We start from the raw sequence: 26,182 nt of genomic DNA on the forward strand, positions 1-26,182 counted from the left end.
TCTGTGACGGACCGAGCCTCGGTTGCCGTCAAAAATGTGGGTTTGGCCCAAAAGCTCAGAGACAGAGTGAGGGTTTAAATATAAAGTTTTAATGGGGTTCAAAATACCCAGGAGAACTGCTAAGCCTCTCAAATGAACAGAGGACAAAAAGCAGCAGTCTCCATGAAGATCACCTGCTCAGCCTCTAAATGGGGCAGAGGACACCATGCAGCAGTACTAATCTCTATTACAATACCTGCTAGGCCTCTAAATGATGTAGAGGACAAAAATCAGCAGTAACCTAAGGGTCCACATAAATGCACATACCTGACCAGACTTGACTAACTGACAGAACAATGAACATATATACACCTGGCGGCCAGCACCATTTTTACACACGGGGGGTAGACACAAACACTAAACAATACACAATGACAAGACAGACCCCGAGACACAAACATAGCATTTCTTCACAATCATAAAACAAAGAGAAAGCTATGTAATAAAATAATGTTCGAAAGGTTTGTAAAACCAACCACTTTATCCAGGTGGCCTGGCCCAGACCATTTTCCGTGTCCCCTCTGCCAGTCTAAGCAATTAGCGGTGTCCATGAGGTGGATCCAATTGTAATCAGTGGTATGAGTGTTTGTGTGTGCGTGTGTGTGCAAACCATGTCTGTTTGGGTGCGCTAGTGGGTGCAAATATGGGGCAGGAGTGTGCAGTTAATGTGCGGTCGCACCACGACCGTCACAGTGTCAAGTGTTTTTTCACAGTGAATGGCCAGAATAATTACTGCTAAACATTTTTTACCCTTTCTTTACAGTGTTCTGAACATGTTCAACCAACTTTAATGAAGACATAATCCTTTTATCAGCAGATTGTTGTGTGTTTTACTGTTTCTTACTACAATATTTGCAATATTGCCTGTTTAGTCAGTGTTCCCTATATTTAAACAAGAAAATCATACTTTTGTAACATCAGTGAATCCTTTTTAACCCATTTTGATGTTACTATGAAATTAATATTAATTGTCAATTTTCAGCTACAGCTTAGTCATTATCAAAGTATCCTGTGCACTTAAAATTAACTCACTATATCTTACCTTGTTTTAAAGCAAGTTAATATAATGCACAGATAACAAAATACTGTTATAAAGTCTGATCTAGCGAGTAGACAGAATAGGACTTTATAATGACATTATACTATAATGACTCATTTTACTTCCTCGTTTCGTTTTACTTCCTGGGGTTATTGTGGGTTATCGTTGCTAGCAGAACGGAACTGGCATAATTTGTGTCTCAGTGTGTGTGTTCCGGTTCAGTTAATTTCGGACATGCTCACTGTAAGGAAAGTAATGTTCAAAAGGTTTCTTATGTATCAGATACATCATGTATATATTTTTAATAGTAGCTAAACATGGAGTTCATTCCTCAAAAACATGCCCTTAGCTGCCACTAGATGGTAGTAGTAAACTACAAAGATGGTGGTGTAAAGCCTGCTGTCCTGAAGTGGAAGAGCACCTTCAGTGACTCTACAACTGTGACCCTGGCTTTTGGGAAAGGTGAAGCACACTGATAAGAACACTTTTCATTTCAAAGATAATTAAAAGGTCCACCACTGCACACCATCAAATTAAATAAAATGGAATGGGTATATGCCATCACTGACCTGAGGGACTGGTTACCTACTGGTCAGTGTCTTTGTCAGTGGTCACAATACTGTCCAGTTTGAGTTACAACTGCCTCTCTTTGTGTGTCTTAAGAACATGATGGATTTGTATGATGCTTTGCAAAAAGGCTTAAATGACATTGAAAAGTTGGTGTAAGGCAGATTGTCAAATCTTTTACAGAAGCCAAACTTTTAAATATTTAAATGATTGGTTTGACAAATTGATCCACACGTTGGAGTTTTGTGTGCAAGCAAAAACTGTGGCTTAACTCACCACACCTGTGACAGGATGCATAAGAACAGTCATGAAGGGGGAGAAACAACCACCCCAGGGCAGTGTAATCAGCCCTGTGTTGTTCAACATCATGGTAAATGAGGTGTTTAGGAGGGTAAGCCCAGACATAGAGGTCTCACTATATGCAGATGATGGGGCATTGTGGAGGAGGGGAAGGAACATTCATTTTATAGTCAGTAAGATCCAACAAGCAATTGAGGCAGTTGTAGGATGGGCTGGTGACTGGGGATTCAGATTCTCAGTGGCAAAAACTTACTGTGAGTTCTTCACAAAAAGGACAGTTGCTGATAATGTTAAACTGTACATGTATGGGGAACCACTTGAGCGAGTTGAGGTTGCCAGGTATCTAGGGCTTTGGTTTGACAGAAGGCTCACATGGAAAGCACATATTGACAAATTGGAGACAAAGTGCAAGAGAGTATTAAATGTTATGCGATGTCTGACAGGGATGGAATGGGGGGCAAGCCGATCCTCCTTAATGACACTATATTATGCCCTCCTGCGTTCAGCAATAGATTATGGTAGCTTTGTCTATGGATCTGCGTCTGATTCTCGACTCATGAAGCTGGAGAGAATACAGTCACGAGCGCTGAGGCTTTGTTGTGGAGCACTTCAATCCTCCCCAATAGTGAGTTTACATGTTGAGCTGGGGGAAATGCCTTTAGCAATCAGAAGGAAAAAGCTGTCCCTAGCCTACTGGTCAAACCTGGAAGGCCACAATCAAGGGAATCCTGCAAAAAGAGTGATAGAGCCATGCTGGGAGTACGAGGCCAAAAAAGGCAAGGGGTTTGGGTGGAGGGTGAGGGAATGGGTACAGGAAGCGGGGTTGAAGGAGGGAATGGTTAGCCCGACAGTAGCCATGTCACCAGTGCCACCATGGTTGTTCCCCATGCCTATAGTGGACATGAGCAGCCCAGGAAGAACAGGAGAAGCAGTACGTGGCTGGGTACACACTAGACCACATTGGGTGTACATATGCAAGACCTGTCCAGATATACACTGATGGATCAAAGGACCCAGAATCTGGGAAAACTGCAGCTGCCATGGTTGTGAAGGGGATGGGTGTCTGTGCCTCCTGGAGACTGACAGATGAGGTGTCTGTGTACACCACGGAGCTAATTGCCATCATTAAAGCACTAGAGTGGGTTGAGGAGACTGGGCAAGAGGAGGGGCTTATTTGCTCTGACTCTGCAGCAGTGTTGGGCAGTATACAGCCATTTAGATCCTGTAGAATGGATTTACTGAATGAAGTGTACCTATGCCTATATAGGCTGGAGCAGAGGGGGGCCTCTGTGTCTTTCCTGTGGATCCCAGCCCATGTGGGGATATGGGGCAATGAGAAGGCGGATGGCCTAGCCAAGAAGGCGTTAGAAAATCCAGAGCCACAGGTTAACACAGCTTGGGAGGGGGGAGGTAAAAGTTTTTATAAGGAGGGCTCTGACAAAGCAGTGACAGATCCAGTGGAATACAAGTCCTAAAGGCAGGCATATGTATACAATACACAGAGAGGTTGGGAGAGAAGCCAGAGTTGGAGGTTGCAGGAAGGATGAAATAGTGGTCGCCAGGCTGAGGATTGGCCATTCAAGAGAATATGAATATCCCTCTTGGTATTATTATTGTTATTTCTTTTCTTTTTTTTTGTGTTACTGAAATGCCCAAAACTGCAATGTTTACAGTGATCTGTAGGTGGCAGCATGCACCACTACGTGTAACCTGCCATTAAAGTGAAAGAAGAAGAAGAAGAGAAACAACCAGCACAGAAATCCCATCATCAGCCCAGATGCACACTGCAGATTTTGGAACGAGGAGCGAGTGTGTGTACAGAGGGTCAGGGTGGTTTATCGTACCCCGACTGAACCTGTTTTGCAGTCGTTTCATAAATTCCACTACTCAAGATAGTTCCAAGCCACGGCTGAGTAAGAGATAAATATCTTCAGGGCATCCTGACAGGTGAATTAGACCTCGCTGTACAGTACGGTAGAGAAAAGGGAAGCTAAAGATCATCAGTCTCCATGTGGATCACTACTTCTCTGGTTTTACTGCTCTGTGCATCACAGTGTGCTGAAGAGATCCACTATGTGGTTCGGGGTCCGGATCCGAAACCCTGGTGAAATGAGCACTGCAACGGTAATACAGAGAATACCCTTTGCAGTGTATAAAACTACCCACACACACACACACACACGCACGCACGCACGCACACACACGCGCAAGCACGCACACACACACAACCTACAGAAAGCTATTATATTTCAAGCATGAGGACATGCCCTCTCCCTTAATCTCCCAATTTGCTGAATTAAACCACAATATGTCTTGAGAAAAGCCAGATGTTTTTATTAATAAAAAAAGATGTTGCAGACACAGCACAAAAGAGCCTCTAATTGCTGATTTGATGTTCAACACTTATCCAGTTACAATTTCATGTAGTTCGTAATCCCTCCACGAGATGGCTACATTACCTTGTCTTAACCAACTAGTCTTAGAAGGCATGTCTGGGCATGTCTGGACAATAAGACTCTTTCATACCCAGTCTCCATATGCAATATTTACACAGCCGGTCACACCATTTACATCTATCTGACAAAGATATACTGTATATAAATTATCTTTTATATTGAGTAATACATCGTTTTTGTTGACAAAAATACACAAAATGCATACTCATGTATCTCTCTGTAAACCTGTTGATGTTGAGATTTGATTTTTAAGCTTAGCTTTGTTTTGACCAAATCTAGCTGTTTGTAGGAAGACTTTATTATTATTATTATTTTATTATTATTATTATTATTATTATTATCATATAGATAAGCCTGTTATTATAATATAAATACGCCTATACAAACCTCTTGTATATACGTAGCTATCTTATAATAATATTAACATGACATATCATATGAATAATAGTATATAATCAGTTTGGTTGTTTCTCACACAGATGAGTTAAACGTGATTCTCCCGGTGTTGTTCCCCTCCTCCGTGTCCATTCTGGAGAGACAGAGGACTGTCCTGCTGCTCACGCTTGCTCCTCTCAGCTCCTCCATCCTCCTCTCCCACCTTGAGCACCAGGACCTCCTAAGGGTCTACACACACACACACACACACACGCACACACACACACACACACACACGCACAGACACACACACACACACACACACACACATACACACACACACACACACACACACACACACACACACACACACACACACACACACACACACACACATACACACACACACACCAACAGGAGAACACATTTATACACATTGCCATGCTACCCTTAGTAACCACTACTGATGACACAGATGGATCAGAACCAGCGGGGCCTGCTTGAGAAGCCCATGAGTGGCACTGTTCTGTGAAATGTTTCAGTACAAATATGACTTTATATGTCCACATTACTCATGACACCACTTTTCTGGGTCTGTCAGGCAAAATCACACCATAGCACCAAAACAACACCAGTATCATCACACACTGTGGTCACAACCTTAACAACTCTTCTGCTCACACACTTCATGGTAATAAGAGATTATGCATTCTGAAGAATAAGGAATAAAACCCTTACCAGTGTTGGGGTTTGGGAGCGCTGATTTGCACTTCCTAAATCCAACTAGGCAGAAACACAGAGTGCAAAAACACTGTTTAATTCAAATACCTCTGCCTCTCCTTGAGTCTGACAGAAAATCATGTTGCGGCGAGACAGCGTCTCACTACACCTTTTTTTCAATCAGAAGACCGGAGACTGGATGTAGAAATCTGAAGTTTTATTGTAATCGTTAAGCTACAATAAGAGGAGGCCCATGGATCATCTCATTGTGTGAAGGTCCTGCAAGCCTTTTTAAAGGCCCATATCTTCATGTGGTACCTTCTGTTTCGCTGCTTGCCAAAGCCAATCAGCATTAACTATTCCCTCTTTGCTAATTTCCCTGGGTACCCCTGTGTGTGTGTGTGGACCCCCTCCTCACCGGGGGTTCCTGGAATGTAGTGACTTTAACGTCAGAATATCATGTCACCTGCTAAGCTGTTGCTTTCCCGCCTGGTCTGCCTACTAAAAGTGAGACTTTCATACTGATAAGTTAATCCATGTTCATCTAAACATAAAAAAATATCCTACAATCACTACTTGCATGAAAAATACCTGCCACACATTATGAACATTACATGAAATGATGAACATTATTAAACACTTGTCTTAACAAAGCACCAGACATCATCATTCCTGCTGTTGCAGCAAAGCAGAACAACCCAGAAACACTAACCTGCTGCCATGACCAGTAGCACCAAAAGACTGCCAAATGGTGCTATATAGCGAATCCACATTCTGCTGTTTGCAGGGGGGGCTGCTGTATGCTCACATTATCAGGGGGGGCTGCTGACTGCTCACCATCATCTGTGAGAGAAAAGGACATAGAGGAAACATGCAGGAAAAAATGCACTAGCAGCAAAGCAGCAGGATATGGTTTGTCAGTGCGAGGTTGGGTATTTGAAATTTTCACATCCTGGCTGACTTTGGGTTCTTTTTAAGTAACTGATTGATTGATTTATTGATTGACTACTTGAGTGATTGGATGCAGTGTTGCTAATTTAAGCAATGGAGCGTGACATAATCCTTACCATCTCCTCTCCTTTTCACCAGTAAGGTCACATTGCTACGACAAGAATAATAATAATTAGTTCCTCTAAAATAGGATACAACACACTGGACGATGGTGTTGTTGTCGCGCATAGAGACATTGAGTAATTCCAGACTGAAGTTCCCAGCCTGCAGTTGGTCACTGATGAGACGGGTCCTGTTGATGTAGGGGGGGGACTGATGTCTGGAGTCCTCCTTGCCTTTAGCAAAGAAATTAAGCATCTGGTCTCGTTCCTCCACCGGCTTCTCTTCTCCTGAAGAGAACGTGAGGCCCTTCTTCTTCTTCTCCTCTTTGGTTTGCCAGGCCACAGTGATCTCATTCAGAGGGGGAAAGGGACGTGAGAGAAGGCAGGGGAGGATGGCGCTGTCACCCTCGGTCACCCACAGCTGCTTCTCTAGGGAGACACATGCACAGAACATCTCCAGCTTCAATGTGTTAAGTGGTATTTACATCATCTCTCTCTCTGTATCTCTCTTTCTCTGTCCCTTTCTCTCTATGTGTCTATCTCTCTCTGTATCTCTCCCTCTCTCTCTCTCTCTCTCTCTCTCTCTCTCTCTCTTTGCCTGCTTTCTTTTCTGTCTACAAGTCACATAGAGACATATAGCCTTACACACCAACACACACAGAAACACACACCAACACACAGAAACACACAGAAACACACAGAAACACAAGCTCTTCAGGGAGTGAGCTTAACCCCCATAGCCACCGTACCACATTTACATTTACATTTAGTCATTTAGCAGACGCTTTTGTCCAAAGCGACGTACAAGGGAGAGAATAGTCAAGCTACGAGCAATAGAACCTGGTGTAAAAGGACATAGGGGAAACATGCATGGGGACGTGGAGTATAGTCACTGAAAAAATGCACACACACAGCCGCACACAAACACACACACCCGCTGAGACACACACACACACACACCACACAGCCGCACACACACTGAGACACACACATACACACCACAAACACACACACCACACATACACACACCACACAGCCGCACACACACCGAGACACACGCATACACACCACACACACACACACACACACACACACAGAGACACACACTTACACACCACACAGCCTGCGATCTAAAACAACAACTTTTTAAATGTGGGCGATTGGAGAACAGAGAGCTAGAGGAATGTGGGGAGCAACTTGTTGCATTTGACAAAATGTGTATTGAATTAGAAATCACACACTCCTTTAATGCCATTATGCAATGCCATTATGCAATGCAATTCTAATGCGATACACTTTTGGTTAAAGTGGTTCACGTTCTTCCAGCTCTCTGACCTTGCTGCTAAACACACAAACCTGAGCTGTGCATGCAAGTCACCAAACAAACCACAATACACACACACACACACACACACACACACACACACACACAAAAAAACACACACAGATATGAACCGTGCAGTCTCACCAGAGCACGCGGTCCCCAAGAGCAGACAAATAGCGAAAAGGACGGCCCGCCGTCTGCAGCACATCCTGGAAGAGCCAAACAGAACCACATAAGAGTCACACAACGCTAGAAAGACCACACAGTAAACCCCCAATCTCTGCACACACACACACACACACACACACACACACTCACCCGCCTCATATCTCTCTGTGTCTGGAGTCTCAGCACATACACACACACACACACACCCGCCTCATACCTCTCTGTGTGTGGAATCTCTGAGTCTAATGGGGTCGTGTCTTGCTTCTCGGTGCAGCTCGCCGATATTCCGGTAGAGCCCTTCCTGTTCGGGTTTCCCTCGAGCCAATAATAATAATACACTCTTTGTTTCTGTTCTATTCCAAGACAAACACACAAACAAACACACACACGATTAGATGACTAGATATGATATCATGATCAGACACAGATGCCTAGATCTCTGTGTAACCGTAACCTCAAGACAAGAGGACAGAATGGAAAGTTGAAAGCTTCTTCCTGTATCAGTAGACACAAAGCTCTTTGTGAAAACATACAAAAAACAATTGCTAAAGCTACAGAGGAAGTTGATTAGCCACCTATGGCTCACATACCATCACTCGCCCGACTGCTCATTCAGTCGATTAGCCACCTGTGGCTAACATAGCATCGCACGCCAAACTGCTCATTCAGTTGTGGTTATGCCACAAAAAGGTTTGAGCGAAGAGCCTTTGCAAAGTTTGTTTACAGGCTTTGTTATCACTTGTCACCATCAGATTTGGCAGACGATAAACCAGTTTCAGTGTTTTATTGCTCTTTACCACAAGGCTTTCTCTGACCTACCTTTGTCGCTGGCTGGGGCACGGTTGGAAAGGGCGGGAAAGGGCGGGAAGGGCGGGACCAGCGCATGCGCGGTAGGAATCAATGCCTAGCAGCAGTTTGGCAATGTTGTATGCAATCCTTCCCAGTCAGTCGTATTCAAACTTGTTATGCATAATCAGTTTGGCTGCGGAGAACCAATGTTGTGATGCAATCCTCCCCTGTCACATTGTCACATCCAGTCAGTCTTGTTCAGTCTTTAGGTTGTTTTGCATAATGTGTTATGGATCTACCTTTATTGGCCTTTATCAAAATACAAAGCTCTTGGTTCTGGGTTCTCCACAGTAGCCTAGTTACTAATTCTGATAGTATTGCTTAAAGAAACAGCGTTTCTTCCACACGGTTCACAAATGCTTTAGAAATTGGAAGCGATTGTGTGAATATTTTCACTAGTTACATTTAATGTACTAAATTACGTATTTAAATTACAAAATAAGTGTAAGTGTAATCCGTAACAGTTATTCTGACAAAATATGCCTTTGTTTTTATGCTTACAGGCACCATTGCATGCACATGTGTTTGGCTCACGTCCCCGTAGATATGAGAGTACACGTGCCTGACCAGGGAATTTCACTTCCTCTCAGGGATTTCCCATCTTTCTCGGAGTCACAGGAACCTTGGTCAGGTTTCTATGGCGACCGCCTTATTACTCACAAAATCCTCACTGACGCTTGTGTAACCAAAAGATGTTCAACCAGTCTCCGTTTTTGCAGAGTGAATGATTGAACTAACAACCAATAAGATTGGACTGTTAAGTCGGGGTGCAGCCAATGCAGTAGCTGGCCCACCCATGTCTCTCTGTGATTGGTGGATGGTTTGCAGGTGGGACTGGCTAAGACAGTGATGTACTCCAAACAAAGCTAAACTGTTGGACTCGTATAATTTTCACTTACATGGAACAGAGAAACCCTACCAGCAGTTATACAATGCAGAGAGGCAGAGGAGCGTCCCACTGTCATGGTGATACATAGCGCCATGTTTCAGGAGGTTTTCATGGTGATATATAGCGCCATGTTTCAGAAGGCAGAGGAGTGTCCCACTGTCATGGTGATACATAACGGCATGTTTCAGGAGGTTGTCATTGTGATACATAGCACCATGTTTCAAGAGGTTGATGAAGAGTTTACAGTATTGTAGTAGCCCAGCCCCGAGGACACAAAGACAAAGTTACATTTGAGCCTGACTGTCCCTTTAAGAAACAGGTAATGGGTCAGGACACATTTGTCAGCTCACTCTACATGAGAGGATTGTCTGGCTGACACAAACATGCAAAGAAGCATGGTAATGTTAGGCAGTATGTTCACATTTTGTATTCAAGCAGGTCTCAGAGGCTCTTAAAAGTAACCAAATGTCTAAGTTACAATACTTTAATGAAGTAATTGAAATAGTTAAGTAGCAGTTTTAGGAAAGATATAATCTTTCTGCATATGTATTTGTAAAACAAACATGCAAAGGAGCATGATAAAGGTTCACTCCAACAAATGATTAGAATGGAATGTTCGCATTTTGCATTCAAGCAGATATGAGAGGTTTTAATGAAATATTTCTCAGATGTACTGCTCACCAGTGGCGGTGCCAGAGATTTTTTTCTGCAGGTGCTATGGGGTTGCTCGGCGTTTTATCGATGGTGCTATGAAATGAGGGTGATGGTCTATGTGTCACATGGCTCTCTACTACAACACTTCCCCACCATATCGTCTGTCATCTGTTTACATGTTTGCTCTCTAAAGCGTCTTTGGGGTCCATGAAAACCGCCATACAAATCAATCGTATTTTTATTATCATTAGGCTACTTCCGACGGACGCGCACATAGCCGCGTTCATCTGCGACGGTCACTGACAAAATGCATGCAGCATGTTATAGATTCCGCAATCCCAAATACTTTTAAAACACTTGCGGTAGTGGGGGTTAAAGTTGGGCGCCAGATGAACACCAGGTCACCATTACCATGTCAGACAGAGTGAAATTAAACTAAACACAAATAGTTCAATTAATGTTAAACTAAAGAGGGCAAATTAGAATAGCAGATAGAATTAACTAAAACAGTCAAAGTTATTTCAGTTCACAATCATCACTAATCACATAGAACCTTATGTATACCTGGCTAACACACAGACAGACTGCTCTTCCTCTAGGCTAGAGTCTATGATTTTTTAAGGCGGCTCCAAAAAAATCAAAAAGAGGAAAAAGGCAAAAAGTTAAAATCTTCGGCAAAAAAAGGCCCTATTCGTTGCTAATCAACCGAAACGAGTATTTAGAGACACAGGGCAATCAATGCATGCAACATATCAGACAGCATTCATTAATGTTACACAGCTAACTGCTGGTTTCACCTTAAATTTTAAGCGGTGTAAAGGCGCAGCCGCATTTAACAGAGAATGAAACCTCAATTCTAGCCGTAACAAAACAGTAGGCACTCAAACCCACAATAATCAGAGCTAGCAGAAAGTTTTGTAAGAAATGAAAATTAAAAGCACAAGCCTTATTTAAAAAAGATATGCATTTCACTATTTAACTATTTTAATTGCAGCCCATGTCATCGAATAAAGGGTAAATAATTGTACAATTCAATTCTTAAAGAATAGGCAAAAATGCAAACAAAAAAATGCCCAAAAAGTACAAAGCGTCCGCAAAGCCATCAGCAAAACCAAAATCCAGGCAAGCCTAAATAGCCAGCAGACCAGGTGTAGCAGGTTCCACCTTATTGTCAAGCAGCGGAGTGGATTTAGAGCATGCGGTTAAATGTGGGCACAACAATAAAAAGAACGGCTCTCAAGCATGACTCAGTTCCCTTCATTCATAATTAGGAGCTGTTGAAAACAATAAGATCGTTCGCGCACTTAACATGTTTGCAGTGCAGGCCTAACAGACAGTGAACCAGCCAAAAAGGCCAAGTAATTTAAAGTTGCATGTGTTGTAAAAAAAAGGGGGGGAAAGAAAATCTGATGATAACTTTAAAGGGATTTCCCAATATTACTGTGCTCTTCACAAGTGGTTACGGTTGTAGGCTAAGCGAACACTTTGTTATGTGGCGTTTTACATTTTACGACTAAATTGTCAACAGATTCTTAATTAAACAATCAAGATGTGTGGAAGACACAAGTCAATTATTATTCTTCAGAGACATGTAGTGCATGTAGGTCTAGAAGCATTTCAAAATTTTCCAAATATTTATTATTAATAAAAAGCACACATTGTATCTTTGGGATGTTTGTAAGTTCAGTGACTTTTAAAGCAACAGTATGCAACAATTTGTCACTTTTTAGAGGTATGTCTTAATAGGGAATTAGTTTTGATATCATCTTCAAATTCCTGTCATGTCATCCCCACTAGCCGCCCGGGGTATGCCCTAGAGCTCTGTTTTTAATCAGTCCCAGTTGAGCTTCTTGGTGTTTGCAAGGTTTTAGTATGCCGTTTGCATAGCAGCTGGCTAGTTTTCAACCAAAACTTTTGACTGCTGCTAGTGTGCATTTACATTGTAAGCCAGAAGATGGTACCAAAGCATTGCCTATGAACTGCTGTTCTCAGACATGATGCATTTCAGCCTCATGTATTTATGTAGACATGATCTGGAACTAAGTGGTTTATAGATCAAAGCAAAAATCTGCCGTTCACTATAACTGTTATTGCTACACAAAAAGCATGTTAAGTTTGTTGCTGGCAGTGTGGAGGTATAACAAAAATCAACACAACAATCCTTCTGTGAAGAAAACGGAATCATCTTCAACTGAAATGATTATTGCACAACATTCTACAGACACTTGTTGGCATTAGTTCTTCGAAAAGCCACAAGTCATCATCAGTTACCTCATAAACAAATTAAAAGCAAGCCATAATGGGTATGTTTTTCCGCAATTCTTGAGTCTTGAATCAGACATTCCTGACTTTTTCTTGAGGATAATACTGATGTATTATTCTTTTAACCCCCAAAAACGGTTTTACTTCACTCAGAAGGCTATGGGTCAGATTAAGCAGAAAAACTCCATGCCATCAAACTTCATTCATTGCTAAAGAGTTAAGAAGTGGGAAGTCCACCCACAGCTGACGTTCTTCCTTGTCCAGCCCAGCATTCTCTTCGCACTCACTGAAGACATGTTCTGCATCTTCCCCCTGGACAAGTATGTTCTCATATGGCTGGGAGTCAAAGGTCATGGGGCTCTGGGGCTCCTCCTCCTCAAGCAGAGGCTGAGTGGACTCTGAGCGTAGATAGGTGGGATGAGGAGGCTGGCACTGGTAGGGGCCTGAGAAGACCAGCGTGGCGTACGGGACAGGTTCACCCGTGCCATCTGAGTCAAAGGGGCTGGAGCTTTGGGAGGAGTGCAGATGAGACTCACTGTCATGGCACAGCCAGTGGTCCTTGTCATTCTGGAGGAATTTCTTTTCAGTTAGGTCAACAACGCTTAAATGGGAGAGAAACACCAGCCCGGGTTCCGGAGAGTTCTTCTCGGGTGGGGTGTCCTGTAAGATAAAATGTTATGTCTTCATTATACACGAACTGCTGGATAATAGGCCTACATAATGATGGATCAGATCAAAGGGTACTTTTGAAATGACAAATCCTCTCCAATCCTTGAGTTACAAACAGCCGCAGACCCCACACTGTATTAGCCAGTGTTTCATGTAAGTAGCTGGGGTAAGCTTTGTGAAAAGGTGAAGTCCCTCCCCCTTCTCACTGTGGTCCACAAGGGGAGAAGGGCTGGACTCCCCCACCGTAATGGTTGGTTCCGGGTTCCCCCGCAACTGTGGATGGGTCCAATTGGGACTGATTGGGATCAATTTAGCCCCTGGACTGCCTTGTTAAAAGGTGCACCTCATTGTTGAGGGAGAGACAGACTGAACAGGCTGGAAGTAGGCTGGGGCAGGTAAATAGACGAAACCTGTTGTGAGTACAGAGTTGTACCCTGTCTGTTTTAAAGCTTGTTTGTTTTGTTCAGTGTATGTTTCTATGTTTTTGGGGTTGTGATTACCCTGGTTTTTGTTTATATGTTTTTGGGGTTCGAGTCCCTGTTTTTTTTATATATGTTTTGGGGGGTTTGAGTCCCTGTGATTTGTTAATAAATATAAACTATTTTTATAAGAAAGCCACTGTCTCCTGCGCTGTGTGTGCTCCTGCCTACCTGCAACCACATTCCAGCAGTCTACATCCCATATCGTGAGATGGCCGGCTCATTCTCATAAGCTTACACAGTTATATTGCAGTGTAATAACTTTAGTTGGCCCTTTCTCCACCACACTTCTCAGAAAGAATCTCTATGGACACGGTAAGATATTGAAGGTCCTGGGTTCAATACCCAGGGATCAGGCACATACTTTGTATTGCTGTGCATAAAAGAGTCATAAATGCAACAAATATGTAAGTAGTAAAGGAAAAGGTAAAATGGAGGTGGATGAATACTACAATCTGAGTAACACACAGGCCTCTGTAGCCTGGCTAAGGACATGCTCTCACCTGTAGTAATTCAGCTGTGCTCCACTTCCTAATGCTGCTGTTGGCTGGGTCAGGAATTTTAGGCCACAAGAACCTCTTCAGCCTTTAGAAAAACACCAACAGTTTTGTCCAGATAGTTTATTTTTATGGGAAAAAAAACTAACAATGGGAAAGAACATTATTTAAACACTATTTATATTGTGAATATAGTGATCCCACATGAAATGAATAATGACTAAATAATGTTAACATAGTGATCCCATATCAAATCCATTATCAAAAAGACAACAGCACTGATACTGTTGATCATTATCTTTCATAGTAAGTCTGTGAATACCACCCTGTAGTTAGAACAATATAAGTTACCATTCATGCTTTGTCAAACTGGTCAGCAGGATGAAGATGAAGACCAAAGTTATCCCAACACATGCTGGGATGCCAATCAGAACGATTCCAAACGCATCTGTAAAATGAAAGACACAAAACATACTTTCATACCTTCATTGAAACACTTACCCGTCATTAGATGATGACTCAGTTGAGGTACTGTATACAAAGGATTTTGAGAATGACTTGGAATTGGAATAAGCAAACTCACCCAGTGAGCCTGTGTTAAGGGTCACTGTGGATCCGTTAAGACTACCACCCCAAGTGCTGACCATGATGAAGGCTTTGTACGGTGTCAGGGGCTTGAGGTCTTTCAAGACTCCACGCCTTTCTGTGGCCTTCACTTCAATCACTGTGAAAGACGTAGAGGCAGTTAACAGCAGCAGTCATAACAGCATTCCTCAATTCTGTGTAAACACATAGAGCAAAAGTAATTTACATTTTATTAATTTGGTATCCCTGTGTGTTTTTAAGTGTTTCTGTTCATACCTTTGGTATCACCATGCTCATCCCAGTAGAAAACTTGGTAGCCTTGAATGATGCCATTTCTTTGGGTCACTGGAATTTCATCCCAGGAAAGTTCAGCTTGGGAATACCAGATCTTAATCAACTTTGGTGTGGGAGCTGTGGAAGGGGCTGATTTCAAACACACACACACACACACACACACACACACACACACACACACACTAGAGTGAGATACTTACATTTACGGAGCTCCCAAAAACCACAATTCTATCCACCAGAGAGAGCTATTGCTCTAGAAATCAACAGTGTGGTCCTCTTGTGGCAGTGAGGCCATTCTGTCCTTGGAGTGGTAAAATGTAGAGTTAAGGGTCAGTTAAATGTGTCAAACCAACCTTTTTGTCTGGAATAGGCCGTTTCAGTGCGGGGAAGACCCACACCATCCTTATACTTTGGGTACACAGAGATCTCGTATGGCGTGTACGGCTCAATACCACCTGATCGCAAACACAAAGCAATGCTTATTGGATTCGTATTCGAAGCATGATTGTGTTTAAGCTAATGCTATAGATTAGCACTTTGTAGCGTGCCGTTTTTGTCATGTACCTGACACTGAGGCGCCGGATTGATTTCTGTCCAACAAATGAAAGGAGACGAAAGAGGAGCCCCTGTCACGCTGCTGTCTGCACTCTAACACATAGCCAATAGGGGAGGAGGCAGGAGGGCTGCTCCATTCTACAAGAAGCTCTGTATCACCATGCGGAAGGACTCTCAGAGAAGAGACTGGGAGGAGGGCTGGATGAAGGAAAGAAAATCAGTGCGTTTGATTAATTGCAGCAGGTTATGGATCTGTTCACGTACACTCAAGAGCGCTCCCACTTCATACACACAGACATATACGTCTGCTCTGTTTGGTCTTGCTGTTTTGAAAGGGGATAATATGCAGTTGCACACAATTTCGCAGTTCATGAGCAAACAGAGACAGGCCCGGCTCTCTCAGTGGCCTTTGAGAAAACACAATTATAGGCCACCTCCATTAAGATGTCGGGGGTGTTGGTACTTGTCCATAAAAATCTGTGCCTCTCCCCCACCCTCTGTAATTGTCCTTGTCACCTAAAACAGGAACCATCACTGAAGTTCACAGTGAGATTGGTTGTGTACAAAAATAGATTATGGCTTTTTGATGCAATAAATTGCAGTTATGATATCAGGCAGATCTTCCTGCTTGTCCTGAAGAGGACTGAAGAGCATAGGCCTGACTTGCTATGAACACTGACTTGCTATGAACACTGACAAGCGCGTCTCTCTGCCACACTGTGGTGTGGGTGCTACGGTGACAGAAATCCTCAAAGGAGCGATATCCCTGACAACGCTCAGATACCTCTGTGTGTATACACGGGGACTTCAGTGGGTCTGGATCTCCCGGCAGGATTCACCGCTGTCAGGTACACCTTCTGGGCCCCCTTGGGGATCTTGAAAGTGCAGTGGCTTTCCCTTGTGACACAGATCTTGCTGGCTGCCAGGGAGACGACGTAGTACACAGTCCTGCCATTGGCTCGGAACTGCTTGGAGGGCTGAGACAGAAACAAGAGATGCCAAGAGGAAATGGTCTGCTTCCTCGACATGGCAATGTGTGGCATAATTGCTACTGAAGATCTCCCCCCTTTAAATACAAACACGGACTTGTTCTATTCTAGTTTCATAGCAATGCCAATCTCATTTACTTACTGAAGAGGTATTATTTTCTGTCAGGTTAAAGAATGGGAAATTAGGGATATGGATTGAAACTAGGATCAAAATTGGACAAAGGGATATTCACATCCCATCATCTGCCTAGATCAAAACATTTGCCATCTTTCTCACCTGTTACCTGTCTGCGGTCTTTAAATAATTTAACTTGAGAATTTGATAACTGTCAGAAGTGTGAATTTATTGAAGTCCCGAGCAGAGATAAAAAAATATATGCTATATTTCGATCAATGTTTACTTTCACCACATACACACACACACACTCTCACTCTCTCTCTCTCTCTCTCTCTCTCTCTCTCTCTCTCTGTCTCTCTTTCCATCTCTCTCTCTCTCTCCCACACTCTCTATCTCTCTCCCTCTCTCTCACACACACACACACACACACACAGGTATACTATATTGTACGGATCCTCACCTTCCAGACCAGCTCGGCTGTGTTATGGGCTGAGCTCTGTCCCTCTGACACCTTCAGCCAAGTATCCAGATGCCCCATAGGAGCTGTAACACAGAGTATAATTCACACTCACTCATGTACTATACACCAAACTCATTAGTAACAGCACACATTTAACAGCACCATTATGTAGCCACAAAGACTGATTATTGAGCATTAAAACCAAGTTACAAAGCACATCTCTCTATGCGTGAGAACCTGGTGCTTATTGAGAGCTGTTGTTAAAGGATACGGTGGAGTCCTTTTAGGAGGATTTGAAAAAGCCAATCATGAATCTATTTATCAAACTCTGAACAAGTTTATGATAACCACATCTTTTTTTAGTCATGATAGAAACAACTTAAGCTTTTGCTGAGACTTGTCATCTCAGCAAATATACAAATAGTCATTTAGAGGAATGGTCAACTGCTGCCAATGAGCACCTTGTGGTCCAAGACCTTGAATATTACATTTCAACTAAATAAAAGAGCTAATTTGGTCACTTAAGGGGCTTTTATACTCGGATTATACGCAGAAACGTAAGCACGCAAGAGATGCAAGAGCCCCTTGCGCAGTTATGTAACCCCTCTTGCGTGCTTAAGAAAATTTCTATTAGTCACATTAGCAACCGGCACAGATAGAAGCTACCCTAGTTAAGGTTCCAAGGCAGATGTCGGTGGGTTGATGGTGGGTTGGGTACCTTTTTCAAGTGTGCTCCCTCTGGCCTGGTCGCTCCATTCGCTCCAGGGGCTTTGCCGATATCGGACCCTGATCCGGGCCTGGTACTCTGTCCCGTGCAGCAGCCCACACAACTCCACATCCTTTTTGTTCCTCACAGGCCTGACACGAACCTAGAGTAGCAACACAACACAAGGCCTCAATGGCACGGTGATTCTTTTGTCATCTTTAGATGAATCCATTCGTAAGATCTTTTTATACAATTCGTAAGATGTTTTTATACAATGTGACTTATCAATAGTACTGTACATTTTAGTCTAACCAATCACTAACCCTAGGATTTTGGTACAACATCACTAACCTCAACATCACTCACTTGGATTAACCCTATTTTAATCCCAAATGCTTGTACTAACACAAGAGTACATTTTTCTTATCATTTAAATAGGGGATAGCAGACACCGACGCCAATATAGGATGAGGCAGAGGCAAAGCAGAAGACATTTTTTGTATCAGTTCAATGATCAATGTCATCACAGGTTAAATGAAACTCCAACCTTCTCTTCATCTGAGACTGTGCTGTCCACTGGTTCCAAGAGCAGCTCCATTTCCAGTCGTACCATCACCCAGTCCTGATCTGCACAGAGACTCCAACTGTGCATTAAGCAGCCATATCTCCTGGGCTCGGGCTTAACTTTCTCAATCCTCGGCGGATCAAGCTTTGCTGAAGAGTGAAGGAGCATTTGAGCAAAATGGCTTGCGTGAGTCAATGTAATTATAAAGTCGTGAAGTAACCTAAAACAATGATAACACTGTAATGTCATTGTTAATGCCATTGCTGGGTGGGCCAATCCCTCGCTCAGTAGATTTACTGGATTACTGAAACATCGAGAACAAGTGGATACCAAAAATCCGGTGGAAACTTGCTATCGATGGCCTTTGCTCCACTGTGTGAGAAGGCGAACAACAAATGGCAAAAATTATAGCATTTTCAGTTTTACTTCCCTTTGAAATAGAGCACATTTTCATCACCTTCCTGGCCTGGCCTTACCTGCCTCCATAGGATCGAGTAGCAGGGGCGGTGTGGTGACCTGACCCAAAGCATTCTGAGCCTTCACATACACCTGGATCTTGTTATAGAGCGGGAACTCTGTCCGTGGTATGATGATGTTGTTCACCCCAGGTGGGATGGAATAATTGTACCTCACCATCTGTGACCTTTGGCAAAATAATGAGGAAGTTGTAATGCAGAGGAAGTAAAGAATGACACCACCTTCTTGCCTAATGCATGGCTAACCTCAAGGAACACAATGATCACCCATGTAGCTTACTGCAGTCCTTAGCAACTCTCAGGGTGCATTCTGACAATGTCATGTCAAATGACTCCTAGCCTTTCAACATGTCAGATACGTTATAAAAAAGGAAAAAATGTATTATACTCCAAGGGAATAATGTGAGAACATTACCTTATCTCTGTGTGGAAGGTGTAGCTTGTGGGGATGAGTGTGTCAGATCCTGGAGTCCATCTGCAGTGCAGCGTTGCTGGTTTGGTGAGATTCGTTTGGCAGGTCAGATTCTGGGGACCTGATGGCGGGTCTACAGAGATAAATAAAAGAGAGTTTTGCTTTGCCGTGTGCTTTTGTTTATTTTCGGTTTCCATGTGCTTTTGACCCCGCCCCGCCCCGCCCCGCCCCTCATCTGTTACCTATTACCTCCTCATCGTCTTATGCCTATTTAAGTCTTGTGTGTTCACCTGTTCCTCACTGTCTTATGCCTATTGAAGTCTTGTGTGTTCACTGCTCTTTGTTGGCTCGTTGTCTCTGTCTCCTTTTTGTGCCTGAACTCTGCTCTGGTTTTTGTTCTTGTTGCGAATAAAGATTTTGTTCATTTAAACCTCCTGTGTCGTGCGTTTGGTTTCTCTCTCTCATAAACCCTGACAGTATCGCATATTGCACTTGTAACATAATGAGAAAGAGAGAGAGAGAGAGAATGTATTGATCCTGAGGGACATTTAGGACACTGTAACACTGAACTGGGTAGTTATGGCACCAGGTGAAATATGTATGAATATGGTAAATACTTTAGTGGTAAACTGTACAAATCAGAAGGAAATTATGCATTATGAGGTACCCAGTGAGTGAAAAAAACACATAATGACTTCTGAAACTCAGGATTGCATTGCTTTGCTCGTAAAAAGGACACCTCTTACAAATTCTTTAGAGACTATGGCAAAATGTGGGGATTGTGAAACACCTGTAGCATTGACCATATAACAGCATAACAAAAGTGAGATCACCTATCCTTACACCACCTGTTTTATGCTATCTACTTTTACTGATTTTACAACTGCACATTTATTCATGTTTTTGTTTTTATTAATTTATTATTGTTTATTTATTCAAATGATATGTGTTTGTATGCACCATTTCCCACTGTTGAAGATTATATGACATTTGATTCTAACCTTAGTTGGTGTGTTTAGTCAGTGAAACAGTTCAATGGCAGGCAACCTGAACAGCATTGTCATTTGAACTGCGTGGAAGCTCCTATGAAGTATTCTTCAGTCAATTCAGCTTTTATTGAACAATAACACACGTTCCCTTACCCGCAAGGTGTCCCTTCAGCTGAGTGAAAAACAGCAAAACAAAGGCTGACAACCGGGGGGAGGCCATCATGTTTTAGTCTGCTAAGAACCCTGAATAGAGAAAGAAGCTTAATTAAGGTTTGGATTTGTTGATTTAAGAAGTAAACCATGAAAGTACATTTTAATCAGTAGTCAACAAAGAAAAACATGTTTTCCATGCACATCATTAGAATTCAGTTCACTTGTTGAAAAATAAATATTTGTTTTAAAAACCTCTAGTCTAAAAAAAAGATCATTGTGCACAACAGGAATTTTTTTTTCAGATGGTCGGTGTATAATGTGCGTTTAGTAAAGATAAGCAGCTATCTCCTACAATCAATAGGTACTTACAATGTGGCAAAGAAAAGAACAAATCATCGCACCAAATCATCAAGCGGACAATCCTCCTCTTCCCAAATCCGAATTACCTGGTTCCAGAACACTAACGGCTAGTGCTGCTCACTCAGTGTCAAAGCCCGGCCAGCCCAGCATGATAGAGTCCATCTGCCAAGATGGAGACATGGAATCGTTGCTCAGGTTCAGCTCAATGTAAAATTATCCTGTCATCTATCTGTGAGAGCAGAGGCTCGTTGTGTGCCTTGAGTGGGCTTGTGGTTTGGGGTTGCACGGTTCCTTCCCATCCTGGAAAGTACATGTAAACCGACACAGGAAAAGCCCAGTGATTGCAAAACTTTGTCAGACCACCCCCCTCTTAGCTGCTCAGCCACCTGCCCTCTTCAAACAGAACCCAGATACACAAACCGACTCAGGAACCAAACCGATCTGGACTAGGTCAGACTTGACCCGGTTCCAGGCTTTTTGCCTATCTGGACTGGGTCAGAACTGGACCTGATTCCAGGCTCTTTTTCTGTCTGGTTGAGGGGAGAAGTGAAAGACACTGTAGTGACAACTGACTTTACACAGGGAGTCATTCACACATCTTGCTCAAGTTTCTCACGCCCTTCTTACTGGCACAAGGAATGAATCATGTAGAAATATGTTGTGGGATGAAAAGCTTGTTTGATATCAGGTTTCACAACATGGCAGGTGCTCGTTTAGAGTCATCTGTTCCTATACTCATACAAATGCAGCCAAAATAATAACACACATAAGGCCTATCATAATTCTGTAATTCAGACTGAAATAAGTGGAGTATTCCTTTTTGAAAGAAAATAAATGTTGAATTTGACTCTTTTGATAAGACCAAACTAGATTGGTTTTTGTCTTCAGAAATTTTAGATTTTACAACTTGAATTTGATATAATATCTATAATTTTAAGTATTAAACACCGGTGTTAAATGGTAAGCAAACCAAATCAGTAGTCTATGTGATTTTCTTTTCTGGGTAGAAGCCATATGAAATACTACCATGCTGGTGACTGCATCTTGCCCTGAAAAGCCCTGTGAGGAGGAAAGTCCCACTCATCCCAGATCAGAATATTTATACGTGTGAAATATCAACAGCAAACGCATTTTTAATATTCTGCCTCTCACTACCTGTTACAGCGCATAATAGGGTCAATTCTAAATCATCAACCTTTTGCTTTCCACAGATTCATTTTTGCAGCGGGCGAGTGAGTGCGCCGAAAATACGTTGCGAGATGGATGGCATTGAAGCAGCTCCATTCTGGGCTTATCAGGGACTGGCATAAAGGCCTTCGCACACGCCGCTACTGGCTTTCAGCGTCTCTGCCTCGCGCTGGGGCTAATTGCCTGCAGCTTCTAAGTGTGCTTCGCTGCCTGTCGGAGGCAGAGCGGTTATTATATTTGCAGAGATTTCTTTGTGACCGGCAGGCATGTTGCTCCTGCATCGTGATTGAACATGCTTGTGAGCACAAACGAGTGTGCAGATTTTTCATTTTCCATTAAGGGACTTCGATGTAATCCCCCCACCCCCCTCCCTCCTCTCCCCCTTCTTCCCTTCTATTCCGCTCCTGAGTAGTTACTGACAAAAAGTTAGAATATTATTAGGATATTTTTAAAGGCCTAAATTGGAGAGCTCCAAGCTACGTTTCCCTTCCTGGCAAACCAATAGGCCAAGGAAGCCTGCCGTAGCAGAGGCGTCGCAAGCACCATGCCTCGATGGCCTCAGCCTGGAATCTTTTTTCTGGCCCTGAATGTATTTGGCAGGAAGATTAAGGGTTTTCTTGATCGAAAATGCTACACGCAGGTCATGAAGGAAATAATCCTCATAATCACGACATAAGGCTGCCTGTCGATGGGACCGGAAGCGGAGAGCTGCAGAGTGGGCCGTCCATAGACATATAGACATAGGATAGCTGTTTATTTTCATCGAGTTACCTTGCAATGTGATCATGCAACAATACTATCAGTTATTCACTGACCTGACAAATATCTTTGCTTGTTGCTGCACTCTTTAATGTATGGCAAATTACCAAATTAGCAATACCTAGGTTTAATAAGCAAACATGATGTTCAAATAGACAACATGTTTATCTGGTAACAGCTCCTGTATTTGCCACCATTGGTTGCATCAGATAGTTGTTTATCTGTCGTTAGTTGACTTTATAGAACTTCCTAAGTTCACACCAACAACCTTAAAAGTGAACTATCTTGTTTTATGTATTCATGTAACCTAAAAAGAAATCAACCCTAGATAGAGCAGATGCTTGAAAAATATAAGGTTGAAAGTCATGAAAATCCATTTACAGGGTCAGCCCAAAATGGCCTCAATTTAGTCCCGAACCCAGTCGACCCGTACTGACACACCAAACCATAGGACATTTTCCAAGTGATCACATAACATTGCTTTTTTGTGTGTCCTACTTCTTTTTAACTTACGCAATAAAAAAAGGTACCGGAAACCAAAAATGTTTCCGGATTCAGTCAATCTCAGGCTCCGTGTAAAGGGGCTCTTACCTCGTGGCTATTTTTGTCTCTGCCACAGTTTAGTGATCAACCCTCACACCTCCCTAGATGGCATGGTGTTGCAATGCTGTGTTCTCTTCTCCTCCCTGATGTGCTAATCCTTGGTTTTCAGGAAGCACCATGGGCCCCTCTGCTTCCTCTGTTGTGTCAATATGTCGATTCAAATAACCCGTCTGTCTTAAATGATCTGACATAAGTGTCTTTCAAACTTTATGTATATGTTAAGGAATAGTTTGTGGTGAAATGTAAATAATTACATACCATGTTTTAACTGAAATCCACAAAAATAAAATGAAGTAAATAGTGTACAAAGCAGAGACATTTCTTATAATGACAACTATGTTATGATTGTCTGTTTTTTTTAGTCCACCTGTTTCTGAGCTGTTAGGGCATGGTTCTACCATCAATGTAATGTAAATTGCTTCGTGTAAAACAGTTTATTAAAGGAAGACAAATGTAAAACATTTGGTTGAAAAGAGGCTTTGAAAATTCACTCCCCTGAAGTGAATTATCAGCCATGGTATGACTTTCTGGTAACATCTACGTGATTTCTTAATGTTCACAAGCCTTTACTATTCTTCATGTAACTCCTCTGCTGGTCACCCTTCACTGGCTCCCTGTAGCTGCTAGTATTACATTAAACTCTCCCAGGACTGAGGCCTGTTAGACTTTTTTAGGGAGTCTGACAGGCCTTGATGTTAATGTATATTTCCTCTAACTAAAAACATTCATGCACAAGTGGCATATATGTTGAAGATTAAAGGTTTCGGTGGGTGTTCTTTTATGACTCTAGGACAAAAACTCACAGAGCTTTAAAGGCATATTGACAACAAGAACAAAAAACTAAATATTCCTCCACAGAGGTATAGTCCTTTAAGTACCAGCTTATTTAAATGCTATAATTCAGCACTATTCACCTTCTCGACCACTTTGCTCCTCTGATGTGTGTCGGTTGTCTCTGCCTTCTCAGCAGTAAGACATCGCAGTCAAGACTCTTTTCGTTCATGGTACTTTGGCGGTGAAATTACCTATCAAGTGCTGTCTGTTCCAGTGACAGCTTGTAGATTTAAAAAACTTTTAAAACTCAACTTTTTAAACATCATCTGTCTAATTTGTTTGTTTGAGGTATACTTTATGAAGATAATCATAGTTTTGATATTTGGAATTTTTCTTCTTCTTCTTCTCGTATATATACATATATATGGACACACACATAAATATATATATATATATATATATATATATATATATATAATAATAGATTGTTTTACATTTACATTTATACTTTCTAACTGACACTTTTGTTGGGTGTAATGTTTTTCTAATGTTTTGTAAGTCACTTTGGACAAAAGCATCAGCTAAATACCTTAACCATAACTGAAAACCTAACCATACCCATTGTGTTCATGACAATATAAGTATGTTAATGTATATTAAAAATACTTCCATTAGCACGGTGGTCACTTAAAAATATATTATGACACTTTTTGTTAACAGTGTGCTAGCATCTCCAAACGACTGAAAAACATTTGTTTTGTTCAATTACATGATTGTGATGGGGAAACAAAACACTTACAGGTATCTCAAAATCTTCGCAAGTCCAAACTTAATTAATTCTCTTTACTGAGATCAATAAATCCTCAGTGATACACTGACTGACTACAACCTGGTATCATAAGCACAGAACACACACATTGTGAATGAAACGCCTTCTATAAAAAAAGTAAAAATAGCAAATCAAACCAAATGTTATTACGCTGGTTCCCTAACATGAGTGGTAACACGGTAAAATGATTAACAAGTTAAAAAGGAGGACGCCTGTGGCCTCAGCACTGATATGCTCTGCCAAGAACCAAAGCCATTTCCTCTCTCTCTCTCTCTCTCTCTGAGTCAGAGAGTCCAAGCTGATACAATCAGAGTCTGAAAGGCTTTGTAAGCAGGCTTGATGGAGAGATAAAGAAAGAACGGTGCTCACCACAAACAGTGCCAAGGCTCGCCTGCACGCTCATCATCTCTGAGGGAAGATGAGTTGATCGGGGGTGGAGAGGCCGAATGGAGGAGTAGAACTCAGACCCGGAGACCGTGTGTGTTCCAGCGAACGCTCAGCCTCTGTGTTTGCATTTAGACCGCTGAAACTCCTCAGCTGTGCACCAACTAAAAGAGATCACATGACATAATATGGGAAGAAAAGGCCAAAGGTTTTTTTTTTCTCGAAAAGCATCTGATGCTTGTGCAACTACCTAAGTCAATTCCTCTTTTTTTTACCCTGATTCTGTTTGAGGCTTTTCATAACTACGTACACAAACAGCGATGTCTCTTCAGCCTTGGATTTCTCTACTTGTGAAAAACACTAGAATATTTGTCTAAAAATGTTTGAGCTTTGAAGTAATTTCCACTCAAGGTAAAAAGTGCATCCAGGTATGGCCTTAGGGACATTACACACATACACAACTATCTACGTGAATACGCGCACTCACACACACACATTGAAATGCAGTGTTGGCAATACTGGCAAGGCTTGTGGGTTGTGGGCAACGGGTTGGTTGCCCAAAATCGTGACAGGAAGTAGTACTCACAACACGACACCCTGATTACATACATCACGAGAATCTAGAGGAGAACAAAGGTCCTTCC

The 26,182-nt window shown here is 42.3% G+C and overlaps 1 protein-coding gene across 4 annotated transcripts; it reads right to left on the reverse strand.

Moving 5' to 3' along the window:
• Window positions 1–4,258: 4,258 nt before the first annotated feature.
• csf3r (colony stimulating factor 3 receptor (granulocyte)) lies at window positions 4,259–25,696 on the reverse strand. Of its 4 annotated transcripts, XM_042709087.1 has the most exons (22): window positions 25,524–25,696; window positions 21,011–21,163; window positions 20,642–20,731; window positions 19,503–19,632; window positions 19,088–19,254; window positions 18,594–18,760; window positions 18,059–18,209; window positions 17,341–17,423; window positions 16,558–16,750; window positions 15,783–15,971; window positions 15,572–15,673; window positions 15,201–15,347; window positions 14,923–15,063; window positions 14,691–14,787; window positions 14,346–14,427; window positions 8,860–13,354; window positions 8,258–8,393; window positions 8,017–8,081; window positions 6,564–6,977; window positions 6,209–6,339; window positions 5,515–5,559; window positions 4,259–5,025 (listed from the first exon to the last, which is right to left on the reverse strand). In XM_042709087.1, the coding sequence occupies exons 3-16, from the start codon at window positions 20,709–20,711 to the stop codon at window positions 12,887–12,889; spliced, it is 2,187 nt and encodes a 728-aa protein (XP_042565021.1). In that variant the 5' UTR covers window positions 20,712–20,731; window positions 21,011–21,163; window positions 25,524–25,696; the 3' UTR covers window positions 4,259–5,025; window positions 5,515–5,559; window positions 6,209–6,339; window positions 6,564–6,977; window positions 8,017–8,081; window positions 8,258–8,393; window positions 8,860–12,886. The 4 variants fall into 4 exon arrangements, with proteins under 4 accessions (XP_042565021.1, XP_031432114.1, XP_042565022.1 ...); XM_031576254.2 differs by having other exon boundaries at window positions 6,209–6,977; window positions 21,088–21,163; XM_042709088.1 differs by having other exon boundaries at window positions 6,209–6,972.
• Between the last annotated feature and the right edge of the window lie 486 nt (window positions 25,697–26,182).

The sequence above is a fragment of the Clupea harengus genome, chromosome 11 (assembly GCF_900700415.2).
Source record: "Clupea harengus chromosome 11, Ch_v2.0.2, whole genome shotgun sequence".
NCBI classification, from domain to species: domain Eukaryota; kingdom Metazoa; phylum Chordata; class Actinopteri; order Clupeiformes; family Clupeidae; genus Clupea; species Clupea harengus.

Excerpts from the sequence above, each read along its gene's own strand:
- csf3r (XM_031576254.2), bottom strand. The coding sequence starts at position 20,711 with ATGATGGCCTCCCCCCGGTTGTCAGCCTTTGTTTTGCTGTTTTTCACT. Across the intron at positions 18,761-19,087 it reads ACTCGATCCTATGGAGGCAG|CAAAGCTTGATCCGCCGAGG; the intron begins GTAAGGCCAGGC and ends TTCACTCTTCAG. Across the intron at positions 14,428-14,690 it reads AGTTTGACAAAGCATGAATG|GCTGAAGAGGTTCTTGTGGC; the intron begins GTAACTTATATT and ends GTTTTTCTAAAG.